At 29.5% G+C, this 20,784-nt stretch overlaps 1 protein-coding gene across 1 annotated transcript in view; it reads right to left on the minus strand.

Moving 5' to 3' along the window:
• The window catches only part of LOC141530364 (uncharacterized), a 52,755-nt gene that overhangs the window by 20,999 nt on the left and 10,972 nt on the right, over positions 1-20,784 (minus strand). Inside the window, 26 exon segments of the mRNA XM_074247424.1 lie at positions 1,217-1,447; positions 2,247-2,301; positions 2,592-2,830; positions 4,344-4,547; positions 4,622-5,088; positions 5,192-5,381; positions 6,680-6,884; positions 6,987-7,198; positions 7,300-7,460; positions 7,549-7,773; positions 9,136-9,153; positions 11,600-11,705; positions 11,819-11,947; positions 16,179-16,283; positions 16,921-17,104; positions 17,204-17,401; positions 17,747-17,845; positions 17,922-18,077; positions 18,165-18,305; positions 18,397-18,546; positions 18,636-19,475; positions 19,647-19,775; positions 19,848-20,003; positions 20,127-20,290; positions 20,375-20,507; positions 20,582-20,683. Coding sequence (XP_074103525.1) covers positions 1,217-1,447; positions 2,247-2,301; positions 2,592-2,830; positions 4,344-4,547; positions 4,622-5,088; positions 5,192-5,381; positions 6,680-6,884; positions 6,987-7,198; positions 7,300-7,460; positions 7,549-7,773; positions 9,136-9,153; positions 11,600-11,705; positions 11,819-11,947; positions 16,179-16,283; positions 16,921-17,104; positions 17,204-17,401; positions 17,747-17,845; positions 17,922-18,077; positions 18,165-18,305; positions 18,397-18,546; positions 18,636-19,475; positions 19,647-19,775; positions 19,848-20,003; positions 20,127-20,290; positions 20,375-20,507; positions 20,582-20,683 — 4,999 coding nt within the window.

Here is a 20,784-nt window from a genome sequence, read left to right on the forward strand (position 1 = left end):
ATAAATACATTTTAGTAATTCTATGCATATAATAGAATGTTATTAATGATAATTATATTAACACCTGTATGTTAATTACTTTAAATACTTTGAAACTAATAGCTATTAAGTATCAAAACGTTAATGTTAAGAATAAAATAAATTAAATTTCGGAATTTGAAATTTTTTTTCCAATTAATCAAACGACAACTGCTCCAAGTGCTAACAGCCAGCTCATGCAACGCTAAATACATAAAAAAATAATAGCTATACATTTTATTGGCGGCTTTGCCACGCTTAAAAACATTGCTGTAAATTAAATTAAAATATTCGACAAGGAGAAAGAGAATAAAAGAGAGAAAGGAGAAATTTATACCAATCTATATAGGTATTTATACTAATATAAATTGGTGTAAATTAATTAGTAAGTTCTTCTTTATAGAAAATTTAAAATTAAAGAAAACGTTTAATGGCGAAGCAATTGGCCCAGTCATATTAATAATGACAATGACGAGTTGTATAAAGCCAAAAAAATTAATAATTTCAATATACATTAATAAAAAGTTCACTGGTGCATTTTCCTGTTATTTTTTAATTTATTCAAAACGAAATAAATAAATTATGGTTTTTATGATGATGGTTTTATTGAATATTGATTAAATTCAATTTAATTATTAATTATTTATTTGTGCGCTGTATGTGAAGTTATTGTGTAAATAAATGATAAATATAAAAAAAAAAGAAATACGCAATTGAATACAAATAATAAATAAAAATATAAAGAATGATGATTAGGTCTCGAGGTCATCAAGAACATTGAAGCTCAAGAAAATTGTAATAACTGCTAAGCAAAATGATAATGGACACAGTTTTACGAAAAGACAAGTATCTTTCATCTTGTGTGTCCGATTAAACTTTTGATGCAAAGTTATGCTATTTAGATCATTATTTATTCAATTAATAAATTAGTTTTTTCAGCTTAGGCCGAAATACTGTGGCCATTCATGCTTTTTAAAACTAACTACACTTGATTTAAAAAATAAAAATAGATATATTATTAAAGAAGAATGAATTCCACTGAGCACGTTCACCTTGCTAGCATTTTTAATATAAAGCATAATCCCTTAATCCATTTAGTAATTTATTGTTTTATTTTTTTTTTTTAGTTAAAAAATTTTAAGAGGAAGAACACTTTTCTTTGTCTATTGGCTAATTATAAAAATGGGATATTACTCACCAGTTACTAGTTTATTAGCATCCTCAATAACCCTCTGTCGATTTTTTCTGTCATCGTCAACTTCGTCGCGTGATTTTTTAGTCATTGTATCCGTGACGTAATACTTATGTTCCAGAAATTCCGCCATATCGTCACCAAGATCTTTTTCTTCACTTGCGTATTTATCTTTTATTGGGGTTGAGGTACCATTGAACACAGTGCCGTTGGTAATTGTTATGTGCTGCTGTTTTGCTGTGAAGTGCATAAAAATAAGATGTGTTCACATTTAATAAATAAAAATATAATTAATAATGCATAAGCATAATTGTAAATTGAATAAATTTTTTATTTAAATTAATAATAATAAATATAAGCATGAGAATAAAGTGTGAATGTAGACATAGATCGTGAAGAATTTGAATTCAATCCGTACCGAAAAGTAAGTATTCATGATGATGGAATGTTGTCAAGGTCAACTAAAAGATATACCTTTAACGTTAAACCTTGTATTTCCTATTTAATTTAATTAGTTTAAAAAGTGGCTAAACGATCTCACGTTACATCACACATTATCACAATACAAATCAATCAGTATAAATAAAATTTGATTAAAAATAGTAAACAATTGAAATTATTTTTGCTACGCAATTCGAGCAGAACACGTCGCTGCACAATAGTGAATAGAAGCAAGTGTCAAGTAATGTGTACATCGAATATAACATAAAATGTGACTCAGTGCATTTTCTCTTTCTCGCTCTTATCCTCTGATCGTAGTCAATCTGATCTGGCAATAGCACGAATTATGGATCACTAACTTGATTAAAAAAGTGACATCATATGTTCACTTCCTCTCGTTCAAGGTATTAAATTTAATATTTTATTATTCTCATTAACATTTTGAATGTTGATTTTTTGTAATAGTTTCATGTGTCATATACTAATAATATTGTTAATAGCAGTGATTTGTAACGTAATAAGATTGTTGTAAAAAATTGTATAAATTGTAAAAAAATAAAATTAGTATTATTTCAATATTGTAATAAATACTTACTGTGTTTTTGCTGCACATTTCCTAAGTTACTCAAATCCTCAACTGATTCGGAGTCCTGTAGAAGAATTATCACAACAAAGTGCTTGATTAGTAAAGACAATTATTGATATTCCCAAGCGAATGAGGTAATTTTAAATTAGCTTTAACAATAGTGGGAAGTAAATAATGAACAATGGAATAATTTAAAAATGTTATCATAAAGTAAAATTGATGAATTCTTTGGAACTGAATTCTATGAAATTAATGTATATTACTAAAAAATTGAACTTGTGTCAAATTGTAATTTTTTTAATATAAAAAATGGTAAATTTAATCAATTAAATTGTAAAATGTCATGCTACTTACTTTCATTCGATCAGGTTCGTCGTAATCATGTTTCTGAGATGCAAGTGTTCCATCACGTCGAAGTGATGAATCCCTTGAAGGTCCCAACTCTTCTTTGAGTGAATCAAAACCTGGTTGATCCAATCTGACTCTTGCTACTGCTTTTTCAACATCATCAGTAACAAGTTCAACATTGAATATACATTTTTTCACGATGTCCTCTCGGCCGATTTTATTCAGTGCTTTCTCAAGTGTATTTCCTGTTAAAATACATAAAAAAAAAAACTAATAAAATAAAATATATTTTGTTTCCAGAATATAAGAATTAACTCAAGTACACATAAATGCTTTCATTCATTTAAATTCTCGTTAAAACTACTCAAGAGTAATAATTGAGACCACGCGGACGCTCACAATTCGACTCTTCTTTTCTTATCTTATTTCACTCTCCAAGTACCACGTTGAGATTATCTTCTGATTGAAAACAAACCTCGTTCTTGAGTTATTTGGACTCTTGAAGGTAATGCTCTGTTGAATAGCAAGTGAAGTTCACTTGTGTAACCCGAGATTGATGGATTCTCGTAGGCTTGGTAGAGAGTTATAAACATTTCTTAACAACAATCCTAATATTTACGTTGATAATATGATTTATTTTACTAAGTAGTTTTTTTTAAATTATCTGTGAGTGCACTAGGTATTGAATATTCTTTAAAATTAATTATATAATTTTATAAAATAATATAATAGCACCACCTTCGCTTTCTGACGAATACAAAGCTACTGCCAACGTACTTAACGACTTGTTGTTTCTTCTTTTGATGATGATAATAATAATGATGTAATTCGCGTGCTTAAGACTCTAGCAATGTGATTAACATGACATAAAATAGTGGGAGAAGCGAGGCGTTCGGCTGTAACATCTCCTATCTAGCATGTTTATGCCATAGGCATAATAATGCGCATGGTGAGTTCATAAACTAAATGACTACAAAGATTCCAGACAGTTGACTCAAGCAATACCTATCATATTCTGTTGCAATTTGTCAAGTCAACAATTTCATAATTATTTTTATTCATAAATTAATCATTATAATCGGAGATTTTTTTTTTTTTTACTCAACAGTCGGTTTATAATAGTTTAAACGGAAAAAATTTGATGTAAGCAAACAGATATTATTAAAAAAATTAAATTAAATTAAATAAAAAAATCTTTTGATTTTATTTGCTGAATAATACGTTGTGACAAGGACATAGCCTTACGTCAGAAACGTTATTTCAATCTGCGACTCATCAGTTCATTTTTTCAATTATCACCATTCGCGCACTATCAACGAGTAACCGGATTTTTATAAAATTCAAAAGTCAAGGTTATTAAATGCTATACGATATTGGTAACACTTGAATATATTTTTACGCTCTAATTATTGTGATTAAACATTGTTCTACATCAATAATTTTGATATTTCGAATTTTTATTAATGATAAAATAAAATTATTGAATACAAAATAATAATTTAATTTGAATCTCAAAACTAATATCATTAATGAGAAATCTATCGAATATTCAGATGGTTTTTTTGTTTTTAATTTATTTAATTATCTTTTCGGTCAAAAGCATATAAATATATGAATTTTTCTTCAATTATTAATTCATAAAACATAATTATCTATACTTTAATTTAAAATAATTTTATTCTTGATATTATATAATATAGAACTACATTTAATCTCCAATTAGAGTGTTTATTTAATTTATTTAGAGATAATACTAACCAGTTACTTTATTGCCATTGCCCTGCCACAATTTAAACATAGCAGCAGCTTGAAGTGCTGGTTTACCCGGATATTCATCTTTAATTAAATCAACATCAGCTGGCAATACATTAAGTTCTTCGGCTAATTTTTCCCAGTCACGATCAAGGAGATTCGCAATATCCGTCAGACGGATAGTCGCTCTGTGAATTGTATCCGGACGACCTAAAAAAGTAAAATTGTATTAAAATGTTATTATTTGTATAGATATCTACGAAGATGAATAAAATAAATCTTACTTATACCGCCATCACGTAAGAAGCTATAATTCTTGGATAACTCAAGTAAATCTAATTCAGAATGTCCAGTCTCAGGTGAAATTTTTTCCGGTAACAAGATGTTTAACGTACATATTGGTAATTGTGGTGGTTCGCCCTTGGCCACCTTTGGTTCACTCATAAACATTATTCTACCAACCATGTCCGCTGCATCTGGATCTTTTACTCTTGCCGTGAAAGGCACGCGATTCTCCTTAAACGCCCGGAAGGGTAACTGAAGTTGTTCACCGCTCTTCATAACGGGTACAAGGTTACCGGCAAATTCCATGTATTGAGTTTTGCCCTCGAGTACTTCAACATCACGGCTTTTTGCTACTTCTGTAAAGTGCTCCTGATGCTCCAAAGTTTTGTCTTCTTTGTCATCTGTCATACAAAAGACACGTAATCTCGCCTCCAGTGGGTCAACTCGTTTTGCAAATACGACGAATCTAAAAATTAACAAAGCAAAAGAAATTAATTAAATAAAAAAAAAATATATTTTTGTCACCTAAACAAAACTAAAAACATTAAAAATATAATTAAGTAACGTACTTGGCCATGAAAGGTACATGTGTTGCGTGGGTATAAAGCTCAGTGGCCATTCGCGTAGCCTCGGTAATATTCCTACAGTCCATGAGCCAAAATCTTGCGGATACGGTAGTGGTAAAAGACACACAATCCTTGACGAAAGTTAGGGGTGTAGAGCCGGTTACATCCTCCCAGACCGCCCGTGACTGACCCCCTGAACGACATACATGCCAAGTCCAATAACATCATTAAAATATGTCAGTGATGTAATTACAGCAATGATTAAAATAGTGAATCGTGTAATAGAGATATATATTTATAAATCTTCTGATATTAAATACAGTTTATGTGGAGAAAAAAAAATATAATAAAAAAAAAGTATAAAAATTATATTTAATATTTTGTTCAATGAATACTGTATTTAAAGTCAGTTTTGTTGTATGTGCCTTATTGTTATGTGCTTGGTATCGATGTAAAAAAGTAGGAATAATAATAATAATAATAATAATAATAATAATAATAATAATAATAATAATAATAATAATAATAATAATAAAAGTGTCACCGACTTATGATAATGCTTGCGAAATAATACCAATAATAATTGTAATAATAAAAATAATTATGAACCAATAATTATACCCTTTCATAAAGCAATGGGCGTGAGTGGTAGTTGAAAAGCGGCAAACTATAACCGAATCACAAATAAATAAATAAATAAATTGCAAGTGTATTTTAATCGCGAGATAAAAATTTAAAAATTAATTCATTTAATAAAAGGTATCATTTTATAAAAAATTTGTTTCGAATGTAAAATATAAAAAGTAAGAAAAGAAAGATACAGCTTTGCTGTAAATTTTTGATATTTTATAATTAAAATTAACAAATTTTAAATACCAATTACTGTAATAAAATATGGATAAAATGTATTAAACAACAATTAATAATAATTATAATAATGATAAAAATAATAACAACACTGGGAGTAAATTTTTTATGTGAAATACATCTATGTATGTTTATACATATTATCTAAGCAATTATCATTCAAACGAATTATGTGCTGAAAAAAAACTATTGAGTTTACCAATCCACAATGAGCTAGAAATAGTTAAAAAAAATTTATCTACATTTAATTAATGATCCATACCTAAATGACTCAATCCTAACAATACGCAAGCATTAACAATGAATCACAACAAGATAATGTATACAACAATGGTACTCGACTTTTGTTACTTTTTTTTTTCCATATTTGTAAAACTTTTTTGTTTTATAAATTATACAGTTACCATTTGGCCTACAAATCTCTAGTCCAAAAATAAATTATAGTATTATTATTCAAAATATAATGCTACTGCTATCAAATAAACTGTAAGTTCACATAATAATTTTAAATAATCATTATTAATTATAGAAAATGATACTATGAAATGTTATTTATTAATGGAAAGAGATCGCCCGGTCAAGCTGGTGACTGCTCCTACATTGTTACGCGCAAGAATATATTACCAGTTATGCTGCACAGAAGCCTCAAAGTTGGTGCATCGCCAGAGTACTGATTAATCATGCCCTTGTTGGCTGCTTGTGGCACGGGTATGGTCAATGTAATGGGCTTATGGAATTTTCTACGGCGTGGTTCAACAGTCACGATGGGCGATACTGCTACTCGATTTCCCAAGAGCTTAGCCACCAATTCCGCAGGTATTGGATGAGCCTACCATCAATCAAAAATAATATATATATATAACATACTGAATTCCAAGAAAATTATTCAAGTGAATGTTATTTTTTAACAATTAATGTAAGCTAAAAGTACCTGTAGGCCAACTCGAATTTTCTTAGTGAGTGCCGCTGGGGGAAACACGGCTTGTACTTGTGGTACCGCTGATGATGAAACAGTTCCACCCTCAGGACCAACCGCGTGAACTTCTTGTCTAATCCGTGACACCACGGCAAAATAATGGGGAAAGTCAACCGTGAGAATTCGTACGATTCGTGACGTTTGAAGATCTTCTAGCTGGCTTAGTTCTATAAAGAAAATAAAATTTATAATTTATGTTCTCAACTACTCATTAACATAATGAATAATATTAAAAATGATTAACATACAAAATTGTTATAATTCATACCTTCTCCTTCAAAGCTCTCATTAAGCACATCCTGAACAGCTTCCTCGCTAGCTTCCAGGGTGTGCTCGCGCCAGGTCTCTCCATTGTCTGATCGAAGAATCACAATCTCTCTTTCCTTACCTCGAAGAGAAGCAAAGTGTGGTACTTCGATGATAACAGGCCTAACATTTTTTTTTATTTATTATTAATATTTTATAATAAGCTCATATTAATAATTTCTAATTAAAAATAATAAAACTGTAAATATACCCTAAAAATTTGGCCGCAACTGGTCCAAGTTCAAGTATTCGACTGGCAAGCGCTTCACCTTCCATTAAAGGAGGCGGATTCGTTAATTTATCTCTCTTGAGATATCTGCAGGTAATTCTCATCGGCATCGCTGCTTTGCGTGGTGGTACAATAACCCGTACACCACTGTGACGACATCCTCGCATTGCTCCACCACGAGCATCCACCAGGAACGAAACCAAAAAGCTGTATGTGACAATATGATGTATGATATTAAAAAAAAAAGCTTATTTATTTGAATATCACACTTCTGTGTGTTTTGCATACGAGTTATTGTCTTTGTATATAATTTATCAAATTTTTTTTTTGTTCTATTCAAAGCTATGTACATATAATTTTTTAGTTATAAAAATTCCAACAATAGTCTGTAGGTTGATAATAATATTTTGAAAAATTATGTGTACTTTGTTTAATATTATAAAATATGCAAAAATAAGTGTAAATAAATATGGATTGTTTTATAATAATATATTTATAATTATGGATAAATTCTTAAATGCAAAATTGTTTGTGTAATTATTTTAATTTCACTGTTATAATTATCACAAGAAAATAACAACATGAAATTATATTGATTACATTCGACAATTTACCCACTTATAAACGTATATATTGTATTTGTATTTGAAATAATAAAAAATTGAGTGATCAACAAATAAAATGAAATATTAAAAAAATATTTACGATAGTTGCATCATTAGATCATACGAGATATCTGTTTGTATCTAAACGTGACGTCGCGGCTAATATTAAAGACAATTTACTCATAGGATAAAATTAAACTAGTGTTTATTCAAAGTAAATGTAATTCTTATTTATAAATGAGAACTAATTATGAGTAAGTAATGTAATTGGATTGACTAATAAACAAGCAATATTTTTAATTAATACTATCATGTGTCGATGATTTTTTAACGATAATCTTACAAGTTATAATTGTGCAGTGTAACATTTTGTGCTTTTCTGTACTATGAATAGATGTTTGTTTATCTTTTTGTTATAAATTAATAGATTTGCTGCTCTTTTTTTTTTTTTATATACATATATTATTATGATAAGTAGATGAATGATATGTATGATTAACTAATAATTACTATATATTAAACGCAATATTAATAAATACATTTTTCTAGTCTACGTCTATTAAAATTTTAAAAACAGGAATACATATTGGAGAAAAATTGACTATTAACTTTATTATTGTTTGATTTTTAGTAAATTTTCTTTTGTTATCGAAAAAAGTTGTCGAGGTAAACTTTGGTGAATATGTATTCACTGCCCTTTTAATGTTGCAAGGGAAAGTGGAATTCTAAATGAGCAGCATTAATCAGCCACTACGATATATATTTAACGAGAAAGGTAGTGCAAAACGAGCAACGAATAGTAAACAATTGTGACGGCTGTTAATTTTAAATAAAAAAAATTGAAAATGAATTAAAATAAATAATTGTATCTTGCCACAGAGTAATTACTTTAAAGAAACAAAAAAAAACAATAATAATGAGGCAGAGGAGTAAAATTTTTGTTGTTTATTTCTCATTCACTTACTTTCTCCATGATGGAATTCTGCGAGCGCAAATAAAATAACAGAAAGAATCGGAAACAAAATAAAAATACGCGTTAGTATTTCTTTTATTTTTAATAAAATATATGAGAAATGTGGTCTACCATTTTTTTTTACTATCACTGATGATTAACTTTTTTTTTTTTTTTTTTTTTTTTTATTATTATAAATTTAAGGAACTCTAAATGTTGATATAAAACAATAATAATTATGTATTATAGTTGAGATTTGGATTATAGCATATCACTCACACTGTGCAAGGTGACTGAGGGAATCGTGTCGCAAGCCTCAATGATCACGGGAAGTGAGAACTTAAGTTATAAATAATAATGGGGAACAATAATAATTAAATATAATAATAAAAATTAATAATTAATATAAACGATACTTTAATATATTGTCAACCACTAGAAGCGTTCCTGCCAAGCAATCTTTATTTTTTGTACCTCAATAGATTATGGGGTTCCATATTTATATTCTTCCTTCTTTTATGTAGACGTCACAATTTTCATTTTGTTTTGCACATATAGCAATAACTTGTTGATTATTAAAATTTATTATAAGTAAAAAAAACTTTCCGGGTTGAAATTGAAAATTAGATCATATAAAATAATTATTTCGCACTTTAACCATTTTTTAAGTATTAACAGGTGCTTAAAGCATCAGTTAAGTTAAAATATTATAAACTGTTATAAATATTTTTATAAAAAAAAATGTTATTCAGTAAATAAAAGAATGAAATTAATTAATAATAATAATAATAACATAGAAATAATTTTGAAACCCATGGTCCAAGTATTAAAAGATTAAAAAATATAATTAAAATAAGATATAAAGGTGATACCTGTCCCTCCACATTCCTTGTCCTTTAGGTACGATACCAAGGGCTGCCAGTGACCAATTTAAGGAGTCTAGTGACGGTCTAAGTATTGGAACAGAACTCCGTAATAATTACATTCAGGATAAACTCATCTAAACCGTGCTCATGCTTTTCTCTACCATTTTTTTTGTTCGTTCTTTTGAAAAACTCTAGTTTATAATACACGTGCAATGATTTTATATAAAATTCTTATCATAAACAACAAACTTGTGAACTCAATAAACTAAAACTACTGTGCTACATAAAATTTTTATAATACAGTAGCGATGATAATGAATCACAATAGATGTGAAATTTAACTTAAATAAAAACAAAAGAAAAAAAAATAAGTAAATGAACAAAGTGATAACTGATGATAAATTATAAAATTAAATAATGGGTGAACTTTTTATAGTTATTACACAGTAACAGGTGTAACAGGTATAACAATAATAAATAAGAATTTCTATTCACTATATATGAAATCTGCGGGCGTACAGTAAATGGAATGAATTTCACGAGAGAAAGAGCTTGAGAAAAGTCGACACACGATGAGCGACTGCGAATAAATGACTGTCTCTTAACTTACTCTGCTTGTTTCATTGGCAAAAAGTTGAGTAGACGGGTTATATGTTAAATTTAAGAGTGTCGGAGAATATAAGTTGGTGAATGAAATGAACGCACAATGATACTGAATGAACTAACTCCAACCAGAATAATATCCCGCAACGGGACTGAGTGCGGTTGTATAAAACACCGGTAATAGTACTTGATTTGTATTCATAAAATAGACACTCTGGCCGAGGATTCCCTAATTGGTTATAGGTATATAGCTTACTGATGACTTGTAGGGCCTACCAACTATACGTTATGTTTATGATATAGTATTAAGTCCATATCTATAGGTATAAAACTATGATTTACTGTTATTATATATAGTTACGCTTTCATGATTGTTTTACTCTATTTTTAGAACAGTTCTACATTTTTCTTCCTTCCTAAGACACTCAGTTAAATCATATCGTTGTTAGGATTTTTTTGAATATTATTATTATTTCTTAAAGAAAAATATTATTATTTTTTTGAGAAAAATATTATTAGTCATGCTAGGTTTTTGCACACACCACACACGCATTACAATTTTAATCAAAAAACAAATGATTCATTTTTTTTTTGTTAGACTGTGGTAGGATATCAGACTTCAATAACAACAAACGGTGCCTTTGAAAAGTAATTAGTTAAAAAAAGGAAAAAAAATCATTTTGAATAAATTTATGAATTTAAAAAGTTGCATTTAACTCTCACACACCCATATCACACTATAATACAAATCATTATTGCTCCAATGTGATCTAATTGTCATATTTACATTGGGAAATATTTATAGATAATTTATTATGTAAGAAAATCGGTTTTTTTTTTTTTTTTACAATTAAAACTTCTTTTAGTTGATAGTTAATCAGCTTGACTTAAAGTCTTAAATATAGCTTATTTATAATAAAATACTGATAATTACTTAGATAGTAAAGAATATGATTTGAAATGAAGTAAAATAGATAAGTGAGGATAGATGAATTATAAATACATACCCAACGTGAACTGGATGCCTATTGATGTCAATATTATCAGGCTTGAGATTCGCAGCATTCGAGCGATGATAGTTTTCTTTCGTGATGATATCTGTAACCGTGGCTCCTGTTAATTGACAACAAATATAGTAAAATATTCTTATCATTAGAATAGGTAATGTAAACGGAAGTATATAAATTAGAAATTCGAGACAAGTTAATAGCAGATAATTGACTAACCTCCGGAATGTCGATTGTCCCTCTCATCGTCAGTGACGTTTACTCTCATTGAATCGTCTCCCATTGACTTCATGTCATCAACAGTCATGTAACGATATTGCTGTTGGTCGCTGAGCATTGGATCTTCGCCTACGAATAATTTTATGTTATTTTTAAAAAATACAAATCTCAATTAAAAATCATCACATATTATACATGGATTTAATTATATTATCGTTATTATGCAAGAGTTATTTAATAAGTTAAATGGTATGGTTCAATGACAACAAATACTGCAAATTAAAAATACAAAAATTATCATAAAACAAAAAAAAATAATAAATTATAGAAGCATTGTTAATTGCTTGATCACTCATGAAGCTTATGAACTAATTATGAACCAAAGAATAATTTAGAGAAAATAAAAAATATAATGAATTTAATATGATTATGAGTATGAATATTAACTCGATGCAGTATTATTAAATGTTATTTTTTGTCAAGAATAACGAAGTGGTATTTCGAAATTTAAAATTTAATAGCTTCCTGCTGGTGAATTCATGAAAATAAACAGTTAAAATCTGCACGGCATAGAATTGTTTATACTAATATATTCTCGTTTCCTAATATAGCTGCCGAAATATAATAAAAAATAATTATAAAAAAAAAAAAAAACCCTGAGTTTAATTTTATTGTTTTTCTATTCATCTACATCATAGATAAAATAACTATATTATATATATTATAGATAAAAAAAAACAACTATTTCGATTATCGATTATTGTAGATAAAAAACTAATTAACGAATAGATCGTACTACAATTGACACTTGAATAACGTATTAACTGTACGTTCTAATGAACAGGTCAAGAATGTGAAGTATATATATTTCAAATTGAATTGACCCAAGAATTCGTACTGCCCACGTCAACGCTAATGCTTCCAACGTGTTAAGATATAATGTAAAGAATGTGACATTTATAAAACCAAATTTCCAATGGCTATATAGTAAATTTGTTGTTGCTATTTTAGTATTATATATCTTTTAGATTTAAGCATTTTCTTTTGTTATTTCTCTGTGACAAAAACTTGGCAGATGCAATAAGAATTTACATCTTTCCAACCAGCGTCTTTAGGAGCATTTGAAAACGTGCAACGCAATAACATCGTATAAAAAGTTTTATTAAAATAAATATTGACAAAAAAGCATGTGTTAATATTTAAAAATAAAATATTAGAATACTCAATCGCTTTTTACAAATTGTTGATAAATAAAATTATTTTATTTATTATTGCTTTAAGCAGTACGTAAATTTTTATCTTGAAATAGTTAACGCAGTATCGACATCGACCTATATTACCACCGCTTATACTTATACCTACAAAAATTTATTAATTGAATAAATAGCCTTCAGTTTAATGCCGTAAGGCTGATAAAAATCATCGAAATATCGTTACAAGGATAGCTTATTTTTATAATTTGATAATTGTTTAAAACCGTAAACGATAAAATAAATAACAGTATATCAAATTCTAAATTTCCGTGTCCTTTTTACGTCATAAATTTAATTTTGATCTATTTAAAATTGCTTACTCACATAAAAGACTGAAGAATTTTATGAACCGCGATAAATTATTTAGAGCATTTGTAATTGTTTATTCACGCCCTCGTTCATTTAGCCAAGACATTGAATCATATAGATTAATTTTCTCTAGTCCGTTGTCAAAAGTTCAGGGTTTTATGTTAACGATATACCTATACAATGCATTTTTTTCCATCTCTAATAAATGTATTCTTTCGATAATAATACGCTAGGTCTATATTTCACAATGTTGCTGTTGTAATTTCATCTTGTGTTTACACCAACAGAATACATACCCTGTGTACTAATGTATATACGAGATCTACAACAATATTCACAAGCTTTACCTGACCCAGATGTATTATATGATATGAATACCAATCGCTTCCTTCATTCGTTTTAACGATGACGCGCGCCTTAAAGACCGTGATGTAATCAAATTACCCGAGTCCACTAGTCTAATGCATTATGTGCAGGATGTTTATTATGTATTTATAAAAAATTACATTATTTTCAGCAACTAATGCTAATCCCGATAAAAAAAAATATCAATGAGAATTTCAATAGACATACTTCGAATACTATGAATAAATTTTTTTTCTTTTAACAAATAAAATGAATACTCCTCGATAATTAGCGTATAATAGTGAAGCGCATAAAATACATCAGCGTTAATTTTTCCGACTAGTCACGTTGTTATGACGCAATATCTCTATTTCATTTAAATTTAAATGAAAAATGATGTTATAATGAAGAATTCTAAAATTCATTATTTTTAATTACAAAATATGTCGCTGTTCCTGTTACGAGTGCACCCACAGCATGGCATTCTCTTCGGCTTCTTCCGAGTCTTCACTTTTGCGTTATCTTCAACTATTTTGTCCTTGGCCATTTTTGACTTCAATTACACGACACAATTATGATTGTAGAAAAAAAAAAAATACTGACAATTTTTCTTACAAGAAAAAAAAGTTAGGTACAAAAAAAATTAGTGAATATTACAAAAAGGTCCAAAATGGGTATAAATCAAACAATTAATTAACTCAACAGAAACCACATACGCACTGTCACAATTTATAATTTTATATCCTTTTTTTTTTCTTGTTCTATATTAATATAAATATTCTTCTTAAATTTTTAAAACTTTTTCTTCGTCGGAGTGTAGAGTCTTTACAGCAAATAAACAATTCTGATCCACGTTCTCATATGTTATACTGGTCGAGTGCTTCTAATGTTCTGAATAGTATCTCAATTAAACTCAGAACAGAACGCCCGCCTGCGATGATCAGGAACAGCGACTGGTATACCGTAGATTGATTCAAGATCGGCGCGCGTCTACTAATGTGACCTCACGTTCATAGAGCACCAATTTTATATTAGCATCTGTGTGAAGAGATCTTCAGTGCTGATTCTCCCCACTGATTTCTTCTTTATATTTTTCTATGTATTAAAATAATACATTGCCGATAATTTTTGCGTCATGAAAACTCAGAGTAATAAATTCGAAATTTGGTAGTGAAGTACGGTAATGTGAAATATAATTACATTAGTTCAGTGTGCAAATGCAAGTGTTAAAGTAAACACATAACATAAACTTTAGCAATTATAAATTCGTTATAAATTTCATTGTAAAAATAGACAGTTTAACATAAATGAATATTGTTATTGTTTTTCAAATATTTTTTATTTTTTAATTGGCCTTGCTCTATTATCCAAATTCTCCAATGTGCGTACGTACTTCTCAAATAACTATATTACTACTACACCTCCTGTTACATAAATTAAACGTATTTCGGTCGACGTTTTGAATTTGGCAGTTTGCCAACTAACGTCGAACTGACTACACCACAAAATAAGAACCATAGAATAAGGCTGTTCAGCTCTGAGGGATTATGTAACAGGTAGGCGGTGTGGGAAACTCGGGTGCTGCTACGATATTCACCACATGACGACGATGATGATGACAACGACAACAATAATAAACCACCTTCATATACGTTAGATCTAATTGCCCTTTACAGTATAATACAACGTTAAAAGTATGCTACTATAATAGTGACAATATGCAGTATTGTACCGTCATCTTTACACGTTAATTGTATTAATTGCACAGTGTCCTAATTCCATTCACCACATTTGATCACGTTTATTTTCCATAATATCGGTTGGCAGCATTCACGTCTATATATATAAATAGTAAAATAATTTATCATATAAAATTTAAATAAAATAAATGATCTCTATGTGTCTTCAAGGTCGATTATAATTATATCATGAATGACTTCCGTATGATCATGAATTGAAGATATATATATATATATACGTGTGGATATATAAAAAATAGTGACTGAAAGAATCCAGAGCTTTTTCAAGTACCTCTTTCAATTTCTTTTACCACAGACGAAATGTATCATAATCTAATAATAAACGAGACTATATTTATTGTACCTAAAACTATCGAGCGAATATTAATCACGATAAATATGATACGATAAAAAATATTATTTTTATAGATATTGCTTGATGTTTGTAAAATAAAACTACTACGTATTGATGCAAATTTACTACAACACTATAAATTAATATTAAAAGAAGTTTGATGTAATTAAGTTATTGTAACGATTACTAGAATGTGTATGTATTCTATATAAATATGCACTACTGAATGATTGAGACATTGTTTGTGTAGTAATGTGACAAAAAAAAATAATAATACATAAAATATGTTGAGGAGATACGAGGATACATCGACATCGAGTAACAGTGAAGTGACAACATTTGGTGATACTTAAACTTACGAGTGTAGGTCATTTGGCCCTGGTAGTAAGAAGGGAGGTACACATGTTGCGCGTGAGGCGGCTGTCCGTACACATTCATGGCCGCAGTGCCGATCTCATCACCACCTACATTTTATCATCGAGTAAAAGCTCAACTCGTCTGCTTTTTTTTTATTTTATTTTAATCAATCAAAATATTAAAAAAAATAATATCCAGTAAAATTTTTATCGTACAGCATACGCAATATTCTTCAGCTGTTACTTTCCACTGAAGACAAGTGGAGCAAACAAGAATAACTCAAGAAGAACATGCTACTTCCAACAGAAATGTACGAAAAATAATATTTAATACTCCTTTTTTTTTTTTTTAATAAAATGAATTTTTTAATTGATCTCAATAGCTCGCATCTGCATTTATTGTCAATAATATAATAGAATACACATTAAAAAAGAAAAAATCTAAAAAACAAAGTCCACGTATCTCGAAAACTGACTCAAAATAATTTTTACTTAATTTTTTTTAGTCTCAATCATGCAAATATCCCATGCAATTAGTCAAATTTTTTACACCCTTCGTTAATACAATTATTCAATTTCCAATTCAATTTTTTGATTATATAACCTTACACGTAAATAAAAACACGTGCTTGAAAAATGTTTGTAGAATTTAAAAGGATTACTTTATGTATAAAATTGAAATAAGTTATTATAAATTTGAATACATAAATAATATTTAAATTCTATTGAATTCAAGTGTACTTACCACCTTCGTCTTCACTATCACTCATAAACGTTTCTTGCATAGATTCTGGTGCTTGAACTCTGTATTTTTCTTCAATCGTGGTCGTATGTGTCGTCGTAATAATTGTCTCTGTAACAACTTTGAGCGTTTCGACAACACTAATATAACCAAGTTTTTGTGCAATCGCTAAAGCAGTTTGTCCATTCTAAAACCAGAAATAAATTATTATTATTTATATATATGAAAAGTAGTATATTATACTATGATTCAAATGAACAAAAATAATTTTAGAGGGTTATCTTACGTTTGTAACTGCATTAGGCTTGGCTTTACTTTCGAGTAGTAAGTTAATAACAAGCGTGTGGCCTTGCTGTGCAGCTTGATGCAATGGGGTATAGCCTGCTCCAGTACTACTATCTACTGCCGCACCGGCCCTCAGCAGGAAACGTACCATAGCGGCTTGACCAAAGTGAGATGCCACGTGTAAGGATGTATATCCGGCCTGGTAGGATAAAATGAAATTTTTAAAGTTTGTTTATTTTCCTATAAATTTTACTTATTCTAAAAAAAATATATATATATATATATATATATATATATATATATATATATATATATATATATATATATATATATATACAATTGAAACTAATATATTTGATATAATATTATACATTTTAATAAAATACTATTATTGAGTGTATAATATATAAACTCAAATAATAATTACTCAAATTTATTAATTTTTTTTAATATAAAAAAATAATTTCTGTTTAAATTCATACTTATAGATAGAATAAATATAGAGAATCAATAATTCATAGTGATATGAGAAACAATAAATCACCTTCGTTTTAGCATCAACTTCGGCGCCATTTTTCATAAGGATTGTCGCCACATTAGTCTTGTCTTCTTGTGCGCATAAATGTAGCGGCGTAAGTCCGTTCTGTCAATAATTAAAATTTATTTATTAATTATGATTCAAATAATTAAATAAGAAAACCATAAAAAAATTATGCTACCTTTGCTTTATGATTCGTATCTGCTTTGTGTTCAATTAATAATGTTGACATATCTGTATGTCCCTCCTGAGCACTGAGATGGAGAGGGGTGAAACCAGCTTTAGATTCGGCATTTGCTTTAGCTCCATACTCTAGTAACGTCGTTGCAATATCCATCTAAAAATATTAAATTATATACGGAATTTTTTTAGAATATGAAAATAGTTACAATATAAAGTATCGTTAGTCTCAATTTTCAATTACTTGATTTTTTCGTGCTGCAATATGAAGTGGTGTATGACCATTTTTAGCCATAGCGTGAGGTGACGCACCCTGTTCGAGTAGTAAAAGGGCAACGTTTTGATGATCATAATGAGAAGCTACATGAAGTGGAGTAACACCATTCTGATAATAAAAAAATATAAATTGTTTATTCAGATAGTCATAAATATAAATGTCACAATGTAATTAATAAAAAATATTGTAATTTAATTACCTTCCCTTGAGCATCAACTGGTGCATTTTTCTGCAATAATAGTCTCGCAACGTTCATATTACCGTACTTAGCGGCAAGATGAAGTGGAGTAAAGCCTTTTTTAGTTGTAGCAGTAAGCGAAGCTCCATTTTCTAATAGAACGGATGCAACCTGAAAATTTAATAATAAATATATTAAGTTTATAGTTAATCGAAAATTAATTTTAACGAACTTAAAGTTATACTTTAATTAAAATTTACCTCTTCTTGACCTTCTTTAGCCGCAATATGAAGAGGCGTGTACAAGTCTTTTGTAGTAGCATCAACTCCAGCTCCGTGCTGTAGTAAAAGCATAACAATATCGACATTACCTAGACGAGAAGCAACATGAAGTGGAGTCTGCTCTTCTCTCGCTCGAGCGTCAACCTGAGCTCCATTTCTCAATAATATCCTGATAATATCGGTTTGATTTGCACGAGCTGCTAAATGGAGTGGTGTTTCCCCTCTAACAGTTGGTATATCGGGACTAGCTTCGTTTTGCAACAAGTATATCACAATGTTCATACATCCCATGAAACTTGCGACATGCAGAGGCGTAAGACCTGACTCTGTGGTGGCCTCGATACTGGCCTTGTGTTTTAACAATAGTTCCACAACCTTGATTCGATTCTTCTTGCAAGCAATATGTAAAGGTGTGAAACCATTTAATGCACGGGCATTTGGATCAGCATTGCGATCCAGTAAAAGTTTCGCTACGCGAACGTGACCGCAGTGTGCCGCTACGTGAAGCGCTGTTAGATAATCGACTGTGACTTCATCAACTGGAGTCCGATGATAAAGTAATATACGAGCAGCATCCACGTGATCGCCTTGAGACGCCATGTGAAGTGGTGCCAGGCCGTTTTTTGTTTTAGAACCAATGGGTGCTCCTTTTTCTATTAAAATGTCTACAACTTCATGATGACCGGCACGTGCGGCACAATGAAGCGGCGTTAAGCCGTCGCGTGTTTTCGCTGCAATATTCGCTCCTTTGTTCATCAATAAATTAACCATTTTTATTTTGCCCCACTTTGCAGCTACGTGCATAGGCGTTATGTTGTGCTAAAAAAAGATTGAAAACAATTTTTAAATAACTATAAGCATTAAATTTTATTATTATATCGTAAAATTACTCTTCTCAGCCACATCATCTATGCTATAGCTTTTATATACTTTAGATGTTATGAACACCGGATATTTTAATAATAAAAGAGATATAAAAAAAAGTCATACTTTAGCTGCAAAGTTAACGTCGGCTCCTTTATCATAAAGCAAAGAGGCGATTCGATCGTTGCCATAATGGGCAGCAATATGCAGCGGTGTAAAACCGCTTTTCGATGTAACGTCGGGATTGTGATCGTTCTAAAATCAAGATAATACTCATTTATATATTTATATTTTAGAAAAAATAATTAAGTATAAAATGAATATTACTTGAAGAAGTAAAGCAGCAGCTTTGCAATCATCTTTTTTAGCTGCAATGTGAAGGGCGGGGAGTCGCACTTTGCCTCGCGTGTCGTTCTCCAGGAGTACTGCAACGACCTTGTCGTGTCCCTGCTGCATCGCAACAGCCAACGGAGTGAAACCATCCTAAAGTTGGAAAGATAAAATCTCAGATTAGTAATCTATTCAACTATATATTTCTTTTTCATTTTAACACTACATTTAAAAATTTTTTGTACAATTGTAATCACTACTTATTATTTTATTTACCTCAGTTGCAAGAGTTTGATTAGCTCCTTTACTGAGCAAAAATTTAACAACAGAGTCATGATTTTCTTGCGCTGCCATGTATAGTGGAGTAAAACCATTTTGCGATTGTGCGTTTACAGAAGCTCCTCGTTGAACAAGTAATTGTACTACTTCCTCTTGACCCGCTGAAAAAATAGTTACACATATTTATTAATATAAAAATAATTTAATTAGTTATAAATAAAAAATATATGTATAAATATATTTACCAAGTGAAGCAATGTGTAAAGCTGTGTTTCCCTTTTTAGTAGCTGCATCTACAATTGCACCGCGCGTCAATAATTCACGTACAATCTCCGAATGGCCGTCCTTGGCCGCTAAATGAAGTGCATTTAATCCATTCTACAATTATAATAAATTAAAAAATAATTTATAATCAATTTTGTAAAATCTAATAAATTGAATTTTATACTTACAGCATTTGATGCATTGATATCAACTCCCGATTCTAAAAATTCTAAAACTTTTTCCAATTGTCCAGCTCGTGCAGCCCGTAAAAATGCGGTACTTGGGTCGCTCTGTAAAATTGAAAAATTTTAAATGGTTAATTATCATATTCATAAAAACTGATAAATAAAATATAAAATATATATAGATGTAGGCATTGAAAACAAGTTTA

The sequence above is a fragment of the Cotesia typhae genome, unplaced genomic scaffold (genome assembly GCF_013202065.1).
Source record: "Cotesia typhae breed Kobodo isofemale line unplaced genomic scaffold, CoteBio_Ctyphae contig_5, whole genome shotgun sequence".
Lineage (NCBI taxonomy): Eukaryota > Metazoa > Arthropoda > Insecta > Hymenoptera > Braconidae > Cotesia > Cotesia typhae.